The sequence below is a fragment of the Meriones unguiculatus genome, chromosome 9 (genome assembly GCF_030254825.1).
Source record: "Meriones unguiculatus strain TT.TT164.6M chromosome 9, Bangor_MerUng_6.1, whole genome shotgun sequence".
Lineage (NCBI taxonomy): Eukaryota > Metazoa > Chordata > Mammalia > Rodentia > Muridae > Meriones > Meriones unguiculatus.
The window spans coordinates 4,745,611-4,759,062 of NC_083357.1; the positions used below are offsets into that span (position 1 = coordinate 4,745,611).

General features: G+C 42.4%; 1 protein-coding gene across 1 annotated transcript in view; it reads left to right on the top strand.

The window, feature by feature from the left end:
• The window catches only part of Dnah12 (dynein axonemal heavy chain 12), a 166,890-nt gene that overhangs the window by 136,069 nt on the left and 17,369 nt on the right, over positions 1-13,452 (top strand). The window contains exons 62-65 of the mRNA XM_060390747.1: positions 4,854-4,998; positions 8,827-8,977; positions 9,267-9,520; positions 9,719-9,859. Of these exons, the coding sequence (XP_060246730.1) occupies positions 4,854-4,998; positions 8,827-8,977; positions 9,267-9,520; positions 9,719-9,859 (691 nt within the window). The remainder of the gene's footprint in view (positions 1-4,853; positions 4,999-8,826; positions 8,978-9,266; positions 9,521-9,718; positions 9,860-13,452) is intronic.

Genomic DNA, 13,452 nt, shown 5'->3' on the forward strand with positions numbered 1-13,452 from the left:
AGAAAGCAGAGCTCCTGAGCAGCGAGAGCGAATGCTGGGGAACAGGTTGCTAGTGAGTGACTAGCATGGGAGGGCTTCATTGGGCGCATAGAAGAAACTGGGGTGAGGCTTGGGGAGCTCAGTCCAGTCAGCTTATCCAGTGGGGTCGAGACGCTTCTCAGTCCTCACACGCAGTTTCCAGACGGGCGTGCTCATTTAGGACGACGGAAGATAAGAAACCAAAGCCTCTGACCAGAACAGAAGCAAAGGTTTTTCCTAGCTTCCAACCAAGCATAGGAAACAAGGTCGCAGTCCTAAACTAACCTGACCAGTTCCTATCTCCTGTTCTCGTTGCGGGTCCAGTGTATCTTCTTGATCATTGTTCCACTCTTGCAAAGTGGTCCAAAATAATCTTGAGAAATGGTTCTGAGAGATGAATGATTACTTCTGTTTAGACGTGCAGCCTGGGCCTCCTCTGGGGAAGCAGGAGTTCATTTTCTGAGGCTCTGTTCTTCCTGGCCCCAAAGGTGACTGCAGGTTTAGAACTGTAAGCCAACTCTGTGCTTCAGCCTTGAAGGGGTTGAGGCAGGTTAGACATACCCTGCTTGAGTTACTCACACGAAGACCTGCAGAAGCAGCTCGGTGGCCCAGAGTAAAAGAGATCAGCAACATGTTTACTGTGACGTAGTCACCTTGGGGCCCAGGCGGGAGTCAATACATTTTCTCAATCAGTTTCTAAGGAAGGGTCTTTTTCATAAACATCTCACAAGCCAGGCTTATTTAACCCTGTATCCTTGAAGCTAACATTTAAGTCATCAAAATAGAGACACAATCTGTGGTACTGTACATCCTGGAAGGTAATATCACAGGTGGGTGTCCTCCCCACCACACCCTCCTACCCCCGACATGGAGCTCCTGACAGCCTCTGACAGAACTCAGAGGGCTCACGACTACTGGGCAAAGGAGTCAAAGAGTGGGCTGCTGATAGCCGTTAACAAGGAAACCCTTCAGCTGCATGAAACCCCCAGATGAAGGAAGTGAGAAACAGTAGGCAACCTGAGAGAGGCACCGTGGCCACCAGAACCAACAGTAACTTCTTTTTTCTGTTGAAACAAATTCAAGATATTATGAAAACATTTAAAACCATTTAAGCATACTGTATGAGAACAACATGTATGTTCATTTTATTCTTAAATAGTCAAAAAACATACTAATAAGGCTTTAAATTAATATGTTGCCATGCATATTTACATTATAGATGTAGGTTTGTTCAACAAATGAGTGGATCTTCAGTCAAACTATTAGCATTGTAAATTGATTAACTATATGGCCATTATCCATTTTACTTAACAGCTGTTTGCTATTTCCCTGAGGCTTACAATTGGCTGCTTTCAATATTTATTGACCATTCTAAAATATTTAGGCACTGAACATACCCCATCCATTAAGGGTTCTTTTCCCAGAGTCTTGCCTTCTGCCGGGGCATCTCCTAGGCTTCATATTAAACACATCGCACCAATGTATAAAGTCAAGCCCACTTAGGACTCCGTCAGCTGTTATTCCTAGTTTTTTGTTTTTATATTTTTTAACTTATTTTTTTATTAATTACAGTTTATTCACTTTGTATCCCAGCTGTAGCCCCCTCCCTCATCCCCTCCCAACCCAACCCTCTCTCCCTCTTCTCCTCCCATGCCCCTCCCCAAGTCCACTGATAGGGGAGGTTCTCCTCTCCTTCCCTCTCACCCTGGCCTATCAGGTCTCATCAGGACTGTCTGCATTGCCTTCCTCTGTGGATTGGTAAGTCTGGTCCCCCCCTTATGGGGAGGTGATCAAAGAGCCAGCCACTGAGTTTATGTCAGAGACAGTCCCTGTTCCCCTTACTAGAGAACCCACTTGGAGACTGAGCTGCTATGGGCTACATCTGAGCAGGGGGTCTAGGTTATCTCCATGCATGGTGCTTGGTTTGAGTATCAGTCTCAGAAAAGACCCCTGGGCCCAGATATTTTGGTTCTGTTGCTCTTCTTAGGGAAAACAAAACAAAACAAAACAAAACAAAAAACGAAGTGATAACACATGCTGATGAGGATGTGGAGAAAGGGGAACCCTCCTCCATTGCTGCTGGGAATGTAAACTTGTATAACCACTTTGGAAATCAATCTGGTGCTTTCTCAGACAATTAGGAATAGTGCTACCTCAAGATCCAACTATACCACTCCTAGGCATATATCCAAAATATGCTCAAGTATACAACAAGGACATTTACTTAACTATATTTGTGGCAGCTTTATTCATAATAGCCAGAATTTAGAAACAACCCAGATGTCCCTAAATGGGAATGGACACAGAAATTGTGGTACTTTTACACAATGGAATACTACTCAGCAATTAAAAACAACAAAATCATGAAATTTACAGGCAAATGGTGGGAACTAGAAAAGATCATCCTGAGTGAGGTATCCCAGAAACAGAAAGACACACATGGTATATACTCATGAGTGGATATTAGACACATAATATAGGATAATCATACTAAAATCTGTACACCTAAGGAAGCTGAGCAAGAAGGAATTCCCTGGGTAAAATGCTCAATCCTCATTCAGAAAGGCAAACGGGATGGACATTGGAAGAGGGAGAAAACAGGGACCAGGACAGGAGCCTACCACAGAGGGCCTCTGAAAGACTCTTCCCAGCAAGGTATTGAAGCAGAGGCTGAGACTCTTAGCCAAACTTTGTGCAGAGTGAATCTTATGCAAGAAGGGGGAGATAGAAAGACCTGGAGGGAACTGCACCTTTTTAACAAGCTAAGCATCTGCAGAGTAGACTGGAGAGGACCTGACAATGAGCATCTGGTGAGCTCAGAGTGCCTCCCCTCTCCCACTGGGTTCAACCTCTCTTCCTGATTGGACCTGTTTTCTTCACTTCATGTCTGCATTCAGTCACCTTGCTGGCAGTCTGTGAGCTTGGGCTTCGGAGGACAGGCCAAGGTAAGTGGATAGAGAAGACTGCCTATGCTTGTGGCCTCTGTACTGGGACAACAGGTCACTTGAGCTGGCCCCCAGACTCATCTTCTACCGCAGGCAAAGGGGACCTGTTCCTGTGTCAGCCTCTAAGGCACCAGGATTCAGACTTGGATGGTAATTCATTCCACGGGAACTTTGCAGCCTCCAGATGTTCAAACCCTTTGCATCTAAGACCTGCTGCGCTGGAAGCCTGCGAGGCTGCAGCGCTCTCCCAGCACTGCGGGCTTGCTCTTGAGTCCGCTCTTGATTTCTAGAGCTGTCTGTAACACTTCTCAGATCTGCAATGGTCTCACTGCCACTGAGAGTTCAAGCCCATTTCATTTAAATCCCAAATGGCAATCTGTTTTCAGTTGCCCTCTTCTGTTTTAAGGCTTTTAATCCAGAGTTAGCAGTAGCCTCCCCTTTGCTACCTACCTACTCTGTTCTCACAGAAGGGTGGGACAAGAATCAAGTTGGCAACAGGAGCCAGTCTCCAAAAATCACCTCAGCATCCCATTTTAAAGATCCATCTTCTCTTGCAGAGATCATAAATGATAATAAAGGTAGAATCCCAGAAAGCTGTGGTAGACCGTGCCAGGAAGATAAGTTTAATGAGTGGAATGCTTCCAGACTGCAGGTTTAAACCATCCTGTAGAGACTGCTTCCTGTAGAGAGGTTTCCCTGTACCTTTCTACCTCAGCTGGCCTTCTAGATGCGTGTGCTCCTTCAACCAGGCCTAACTACCAAAACACAGTGCCACCGGCCTGAGTATCCATTTTCCTAAAGGGCTTCAGTGAAGGGAGATACTTCCATTTAATTATTTCCATTTTGCCAATCATTAGCCCTGAGCTGGGGAGCCTCCAACCCCACCCGGACACATTTTTTTAATTTTTTTTCTTTTTTTTTTTTTAGAAAAAGAGACAGAAAAATAATTTGACAAGAAAATGGATTATCTTCTTTAAAAAAAAAAAAAGCTCCCAATTAACCATTTAGCTGAAATAACTTTGCTAAAGTGTCTTCACGTAAAACATTCAGCATCCTGAGACACAGTGGAACATGCTTGTGATGCTAGCGGGCCAGAGACTGAAGAAACGGGGTCAACTTCAAGGCTCGCCTGGCTTAAATGTTCCAGGCTAGTCCACTAGCGTAGGGGCACCCAGAACACAGAATGTGCTTCACGCTGATGAATTAGAGGTGTCAACACGTGTGTGTGTGTGTGTGTGTGTGTGGTGAACATGGAGACCTTCAGGTCACACACATTGCTGATGGTATCCTTGGAGTGTCTTCTTGTGAGAATCTGGTCATGTTTGGTGTCTGAGGTTAAACCGGGCACTTGCCAGAGCGGAGGGACCTGGGCTCTGAACATAGGCCTTTTTTACTCAGAGTTTATGGGCTAAATGGCAGTCATTGGGGATGACATTGGAGAAAAAAAAAAACTGCTTATTTTATTTTTCTGTTTATCTCTTTCCATTTCTTTATACATGATGCTCTTCCTTTGTGAAGATGTTACAATTCTTATGTTCAAAGAGCAAGAAAAGGTGGCATTTCCTTTCAGGATTGAAGATCTCCCAGCTGGATAAAGTCAATGAACCTGTCATCACCAGGGCCAGAGTTCTGCAGGCTACAGGAGCCCCATGTCATAACTCTCACTAGAGCTGTGTTGTCTGAATCAAGGGTCCCGGCTTCTTCTCTCTTGTCTTCTCCTGCTCCGCCAGAAGCTTTTATCTACCTGTTCCTAGATAGAGTGCATTATCTGGCACCCCCGAATCCAGAACAGCTCCTGTGTTCTAGTGGCTTTGACATGACCCCCTTACCGTCTTACTTCTTCCCTTGTTCAATCATTTCTCAATTAAAAATATATTTTTTTTTCTCTAGGGAGCATTTTTGTCAACACATAGAGGAGTGGCGGGAAATCTACGACAGCAAAGATCCACACAATATGAAATTTCCAGAGCCAATGGATAAGACGCTGAATGAACTACAGAAAATAATAGTTCTTCGGTGTTTAAGGCCTGATAAGGTAAAAGACAAGTTTGAAAATGCAGATAAACTGTAGTTTATGAAGTATCAATCCTAAACACAACAGCCTCATGCTGCATTATGGTATAAGTCCATGATGGGCCTATAAAAAAAAATAGTGTAACTGGAATATGAGAATTGCTCTGTGTCTAGTGCTGAAAACCTAGAGACAGGAATAAGCAAAGGGAATTGGATTTTTTTTTTCTTTACAGCTTTAGCCAGAGTTGGAAGAAGAAGAAAGGAAAAGCCCTTATTTTTCTGGGTATTGCTTATAGAAAATGTGATTGCAGCTCTCAGGAGGCTGAGGTGCTAGGACCACTATGAGTCCCAGGCTAGCCTAGGCTACAGAGTAAGACCTTGTTTCAAAAATTCTGATAGATAGGTAGATAGATAGATAGATAGATAGATAGATAGGTTAAAATTTAAATGTAGAAAATCCTATAGAATTAGGGTAGAAAGGGAAATGTTTTTGGATACTGTGCAATGTCTATATAAGCTAAGTGTTAAGCTCTTAAAGAATGAACAGCGTTGCTGCACTGACCTGATAAGATCCTTGCTTTGCATCTGGGCCACACCCATTTACACGTCACAGACTGGCTCTCTGCAGGGCCCTGGAGTTAGCCCAGCCTCTTATGGAGTCACTGCTTTGTGTTCAGGCTTTGAAAGCTGAAGCTACACACCATAGAACTTACGCGGCTGGAACACACAATTCCTTGTTTACTTGTTAGGGTGCCCAGCTGGACTAGGGAGCTCTTGACCTTGGGGGCCCACATCTTCTGCTGTATATCTTCAAGACTTAAAGCACTGCACGGCAGGTATTACATGGTCAGTCGATGTCTACAAGTGGGTTGGAGAAGCTGGCAGGTCAGCAGGGAGCTGGGGAGAGCTGAGAGCGAGGAAGCACTGACCTGATGCTCGGGCCCAAAGGCAGCCTGGGAAGACACGCTGCCAACGGGCTACAGGACCTGTGCCACGGACCGGCCCAGTCGGGCTCCCGTCGTCCGCGGGAGAACAAGGCTTTGGACAGGCAGACACGGTTTCGGCGAAGAATTGACAGACAGAGACACCTTGATGGTTTTGACTCTGCTGCGACTTTACTGAAATTAAGCTAGTATTTTTATAATGATTTCACAAAAGGCACCTTAAAATTGGCATACTTCCCAGAACATTTAGACTTTTACCAAGAATACAAAGTTTACATTTTAACTCAAAATGCAGTCAAACATAAAGCAGTACCCACAAGTAATCTTGGCCTAAAAACTTTTTGATCAGAGCAAACAAAGGAAAAGAAACCTCAAATATAGTTTCATTATTGCTAACCAATGAAGAGGAAAGTCAGGAGCTAAGTCAGATGCCTGCCAAAGTCCCTCTCTATATCAAAATCTAACTACACCCTTGTTAACCCTCCTCCCATATGTCCTGCCCAAGATTTATGATCTTCCTTAGGAACAAGGCACTGAAGGGAGGGGGAAACTCCCGCCAGCTGCACCTCTCATGATATTATTTCTTAAGAAGGAGCCTATTATTATTTCACTATTCTTAATGCCTATTAATACTAAATCTAATTCATTACTTTCCTTAAACTTATTTTTATTAAAGCCTTTAACAATCTACTAATGATAAATTTCTTTATAAAGTTAGTTGTGCTGTTTCAGGTGTCACAGAGAAAGATCAAAGATTTCATTATTCCAGCCCCAGAGCCACAACTGAAGAAGGGTAGAAATCTCAGAACACGTCTCTTTTCCAAGTGGGATGAGTTTGCCAGGGACCTTCCAGGGGGCTTATTTCCGGAGAAATCATATCCCCCGCCCTGTAGCTTATGCTCCTATGGCGACACTGGCATGGGTGTGGCAGACCTGCTCACACTACATCACAGAGAGAAGCCAGCTTTGCTTAGTCTGTGGATTTAAATATTAGTCTCAGCCGAAAAGCATAGACTTTTAGTCTCAGCAACAAAGTGTAGACTACTATTCGACCAAATGTCTGGGTATCATGGCCTTAAAAGAAATCTTTTGCTTATTTAAATAGCAGCGTGAGAGGCAAAATACTAGATCAAAGTGTTATTATAAGTTACATTTTCCTTATAATAAATGAGTATAAAATAACCCATCATAAGGGGCTGGAGAGATGGCTCAGCAGTTAAGAGCGGTTAAGAGAGTCTGCTCTTCCAAAGGACCCAGGTTCAATTCCCAGCACCCACATGCCAGCTCACAACTGTCTGTAATGCACATTTCAAGGGATCTGACACCTTCACGCTAATGCACATAAAATAAAGATAAATAAATAAATATTTTTTTAAAATAGCCCACCATAAAAAAAGACACCAAAAATACAGGTGCTTAGAAGTTAGTTTCTTACTCAACAGCCCAAAGACAAACGGCACCTTAATATATGTGCTTATGTGTTTGCTTCCTTCTTCCTTCCTTCTTTTAGAGACTTATTTTATGTATGTGAGTGTGTTGCCTGCATGTCTGTATGTACACTGTGTGCATGCCTGGTGCCCATGTAGGTCAGAAGAGGGCATCAGATCCCTTGGAGCTGGAGTTACAAGTGGTTGTGAGCCATCATGTGAGTGCTGGGAGCCACTCACTCTGCAAGGGTAAAAAGTGCTCTTAACTGCTGAGCCATCTCTCCAGCCCTGCTCATTCTTATTTTGCGATCATTTCGCTCTGGAACTGTCATCCCTGCCCCAAGGGTTGCCCTGCTCAGTCACTCTACTTTTGAGATCACCTAGAAACTCTTTTACTCACCTAGAAAAGTCTCTGAGTCAGCAAGACTGGAGCATCCTCGTGAACATTATGTGTGTTGAAGGTAGAAAGAAGGTGTTGAAGAAAACTTCCTTATAAAGACTTGTGGGCTAATGAGATGACTCATTAATGCTGGGGCGCTGACTGCCTCACCCAGTGCTCTGAGTGTGAGCGCCAGGGCCCACATGGTGGAAGGAGAGAAGTTCCCACAAGTTGTCCTCTGACCTACACGACAGATACACACAAACAAATACATATAATAGAATAAACAAGAATAATAGTTTATACCTGTGTATTTGTTTGTTTTGTTTTTCTAGACAGGGCTTCTCTGTGTAGCACTGGCTGTCCTGAACTTGATTGTAGACCAGGCTGGCCTCAAACTCACAGAGATCCACCTGCCTCTGCCTCCCTGAGTGCTGGGATCACAGCCATGCACCCCTTCACCTGGCTGTTCTTGTGTATTTCTAACTCACACAGTCACATGTGCTGTTAGCTACGAGAAATGCTGAGGAATAGCTGGAGTTTTGTTACCTAAAGGAGACGAGGATGGGAGATAGTGTGCAGTTTTTGCCATATTAAATGGAAAGATCTTGTTTTTTTAAGGATCTATAGAGACTGCTTTTGAGTGTGTGTGCGTGTATGTGAAGGAGAGAGAATATGCTGCAGGGTGTGCCCATAGAGAGCAGAAGAGCCAGGACTACAGATGCTTGTGAACTGACAGGAGTGGATGTTGGAAACAGAACTCGGGTCCTCTGCAAGAGGTGCAAGCACTCAGCCGCTGGGCCATCGCTCCAGCCCAGAGACATGTTTCCTTACGTTTAAGATTTACTTGGATGTCTTTTTCAGTCAGATAATCTACCTTGTCCATTTTCCTTTGGAATGTTTTTCCTGTCCTATCAGTTCACACATTATTTTTTTTTTTTTTACATATTAGGGAAATTAATGATTTTCTGTGCTTCATTGTGTGCCTTTTGGCGGTTATGCTCAAATTCTAATGTTTTTGCTTATTTATTTGTTTGTTTTTCAGTAACTGTGCTATGCAGTAAAATGTTCTCAAAAGACTGTGTCTTCTCTATTTCCAGATAACCCCAGCTATAACAAATTATGTAACTGACAAGCTAGGAAAGAAATTTGTAGAACCTCCACCATTTGACCTGACAAAGAGTTATTTGGATTCAAATTGTACAATTCCCTTAATTTTTGTGCTGTCTCCGGGAGCAGATCCTATGGCCAGTGAGTATATGTACTGTAACACACACACGCGCGCGCGCACACACACACACACACACACACACACACACTTTATTATCTGTGTATGTTTTGCCTGCACCTATATAAATGCACCATGTATAGGCAGCATAGATTGTAAGCTTTTAACTTAAAATAGTTCAATGCACATTTGTTATAGGACTGTAAATCCATTAACAAACCTCATATTTAGGGGAAAGCAACCAGAATCTTCCACAGGCGCTGAAAGTTGGAACATAGTAACAAGTGGTGTCTTTACTCATGCTCCTTGTAGGCCTGCTGAAATTTGCCAATGATAAAGCCATGTCTGGAAATAAATTTCAAGCTATTTCACTGGGGCAAGGACAAGGACCAGTTGCATCAAAAATGATTAAAGAGGCAGTAGAAGAAGGAACTTGGGTTTGTCTACAGAACTGTCACCTTGCTGTCTCCTGGATGCCCACACTGGAAAAAATATGTGAAGATTTTTCACCTGAACTCTGCAATCCAAACTTCAGGCTTTGGCTCACAAGCTACCCATCTCCAAAAGTATGTTTAGTTCTTATGCTAGAGTCTACTACCTTTACTTAGGTGTCTATTATACTATATTTCTTGAGTTTTAAATTATTAAGCTTAGAGAGTTTCATATAACCTGCTGCTATACTTACTTTCTAATCCACTTTTGCTTAGATTTTTATGGCTCAAGGTTGTCATCTTGCCTAATACTTTACATTTGCTTTGTCTTAGTTTCCAGTGACAATTCTGCAGAATGGAGTCAAAATGACTAACGAACCTCCCACGGGCCTTCGGCTAAATCTCCTCCAGTCATATCTCTCTGATCCAATTTCTGACCCTAATTTTTTCAGGGGATGCCATGGCAAAGAACTGGTAATGCCCAGTTTTCAACACTCTCTAGTTCTGTTTTTATAGTAATTAATATGTTAATATAAGGTTTTTATTTAGTATATATTCTATACTGAGTGTATTTCCTAATGTGGCAGAAATTGTTTCTGTCTGGTTTGTAATTTTATTCCCAGTATTCTATATTCTGTTTATGACATAGTAGATACTAAAGAAAATAATTTCAAGTTAATGTAATTGAATTTGTAAGCTAAAGCCCAAAAGTGTTTTAGATTGTATCACTTAATCATTCTTCAACAAATATGTGTGTTGTGCACTTTCCAAAGCACAAGATATAAAACAGGAAGAACATAGATACAGAGAAATGTGCCTTTGAAGAGCTTGCATCCTAGTGATAATGTTTTCATATACTATGTTTCTCATTGTATAACTAAAACTATCTCAGTCAGACATCATGGCTCATGCTTATCATGCCAGCACTCAGGAGACTGATGAAAGCAGATTGCTACAAGTTTGAGGCCAGACTGTATTATGTAAGCAGTTGTAGGCTAGCCTGGGCTACAGAATAAAACCTTGTCCAGCAAGTGGTATTGGGAAAACCACATTAGAATGAAACTAGATTCCACCTCTCACCCTGCACAAAAGTCAACTCCAAATGAATCAAAAATTTTAAGACCTGAAACTGAGAATTTCAGAGAAAAAAGGTAGGGAAAACATTATAAGAAATGGGCACAGAAGTGGTACCCTAATAAGAGGAACAGGGACTGTTTTTGACATGAACTCAATGGCGGACTCTTTGACCTCCTCCCCCCACCCCTGGAGGAGGAGCAGCCCTGCTAGACCACAGAGGAGGACTTTACAGCCAATCCTGAAGACACCTGATAAACCAGGGTCAGATGAAAGGGGAGGAGGTTCTCCCTTATCAGTGGTCTTGGAAAGGGGCAGGGAGGAAATGAGGGTGGGATGGTGGGATTGGGAAGGAAAGAGGGAGTGGGATACAAAGTTAACAAACTGTAACTAATATTAAAAAATAAAAATTAAAAATAAAATAAAAAAGCAAAATGAAAAAAAAAGAGAAAGAAAGAAAGAAATGGGCACAGGCACAGGCAAGAAACTTCTAAATAGGACTCCAGTAACTCAGGAAATAATGTCAGCAATTAAGAAATAAGATTCAAACATTATGAAATTAAAAGCCCATCGCAAAGGAAACAGTTCATTGAAGAGACAGACTAGAGTTGGAGAAATTCTTTGCTAACTATATATCTGGCAGAGAATGAATATCTAGAACATTCAAAGAACTTTAAAAACTCAACATGAAATTAAACAACTCAGTCACTAAATAAGACTATGAAATGAACAGTCTCAAAGAATGAAATACAAACATTCAATAAACATGAGAAAAATGCTCAGCCTCCATTGAGCGTGCTTTTACCCAAGTGAGATTGATGGTCCTTCACAGACAAACAAGAGGCTGGGGAGACGGTTCAGTCGCCTAGTGTCTCACAACCATATGGAAGGCCAGCTCCAGGGGGCCCTCTGTCCTGGTCTGATCCTCACAGGCACTGCGTGCACACGTGCACACAAGAAAGCAGACACACATATGACACATGAAATAAAATTCAAAAATCTTCTCTTTGGAAAACTAATGGCTCTGCCACGCAACACGTGTGGATCTTTATTCAGAGGGCTCCGTGTCAACATCGCAGAGACACCTCACACAAACGCTTACTGCAGCAGTATTCACGGGAGCTAAGTTGTGGAGCTACGGGAGATAGACAAAATGGGCTTTTCAGCCGTGAAGCAGTGAAGTTGCGCCATTTTCAGGAAAATAAGTACAAAGGATGCAAACATGTTGACTGAATTAAGCCAACTCAAAAAGTCTCTAATCTGTTTCCCTCTGTTTTATATAAGAAATCATATATGGGTATTATATCAAGGTAGAAGCAAAGCTATCTAGGAAAATAAAAGAAAATAACAAGCCACAGAGGATAATGAGAAAGAGAATACGGAGGCATGAAGGCAATATGCTCAATGTACAATATATACTTGTATGAAAATGCCTTCATGTACACAGCACCATGACATTGGGTACATGCAATGAAATTTTAAAAATAAATAGTAAACCCAAACCAGCCAGTAAGTGGGCTACTGAAAGCATACAAAGCGTTCTCAGCAGCTGACGTACGCACAGCCAGTAAACTCATGGGAAAATGCTCAACTTCCTAACCACCCAGAGACATGCAAATTAAAAACACATAGAAATTTTATCTTATCCCTACCAGAATGACTATCCAAGAAGACATCAAAATCCTGGTGAGGATGTGGATGAAAGGGAACCCTTACACACTGCTTGGAGAAATGCAAATTGGCCCAGCCACTTGAGAGTTGGTATGGAGCTGACTCAAACAACTAAATCTAGAACTACTCTGTGACCTAGCTGAGCCACTTCTGGATAAACTCCTTTCTTAGTCAGGGTTACTGTTGTGGTAATGAAACACCATGACCAAAAGCAAGTTGGGGAGGAAAGGGTCTATTTGGCTTACACATCCGCGTTGTAGCCCATCGTGGAAGGAAGCCAGGACAGGAACTCAAACAGGAACCTGGAGGAGCTGATGCGGATCCGTGGAGGGGTGCTGCCTACTGGCCTGTTCTCTGTGGCTTGCTTTCTCATAGAACCCAGGACTACGAAACTAGGGATGGCCCCACCCACAGTGGGCCGGGCCTCCCTCAGCAATCACTAATTAAGAAACTTAGCCACAGGTGCCTGCAGCCAGATCTTATGGAAGCATTTTCCCAATTGAGGCTCCCTCCTCTCTGGTGACTCTAGCTTGACAGAAGACTAGTGAGCATAATATTCAAAGGGTTCTAAAGCAATACACCACAGGAGCATTCATGTGGCTGTTTACTGTAGCACCATTCACAACAGCCAGGCTACAGAATTCTCTTGAGTATCTGCCAAAAGCTGAATGACTAAAGAGATGTGGCATATGCACACAGAAGAATTTTGTTCCACCATAAACAGGAATGAAATTATATCATTTGCTGGAAAATTGGTACAAGGGAGATTATCATACTGAGCAAAACAAGCCAGACACACAATGACAAATATCACATATTTTCTTTTATTTGTAGGTCTTGGAATTAATCACACACACACCATATAAACCTAGTAGGGAGACTAGGGAAATAAGTATGATTAAAGTACATGATATATTTGAAACAAATTTTCTTCATGAAATGTAACACTGTGTGTTGCTGTCATGAATACGAAGGAAAACGTCAATAAAAACTGTAAAGCACAGTAACCCCTAGGTAAGTAAGGGCACGGTTTTGCACGTGGTGCTGAAGGCCTTAGGTAACCCAGCGCAACACTCATTTTTTCTGTCTCAATTCTTTAAAACTGAGAATCTCACAAAAAAGCAAATACATAGCAAAGACAAAACCACAACTTTATTGATATTGGCTGTCTTCCTCTACTGATCTTTACCTTAGTCTTTTTAAGCAGGGTCCCACTGACTCTAAAACGGGTGCTATATTGGAGAAGAAACCTCCTCACACTTTCTGTATTACAACATTGATCAAGCAATACTGGCACCCATCATTGTTGTCTGTGAGATCCA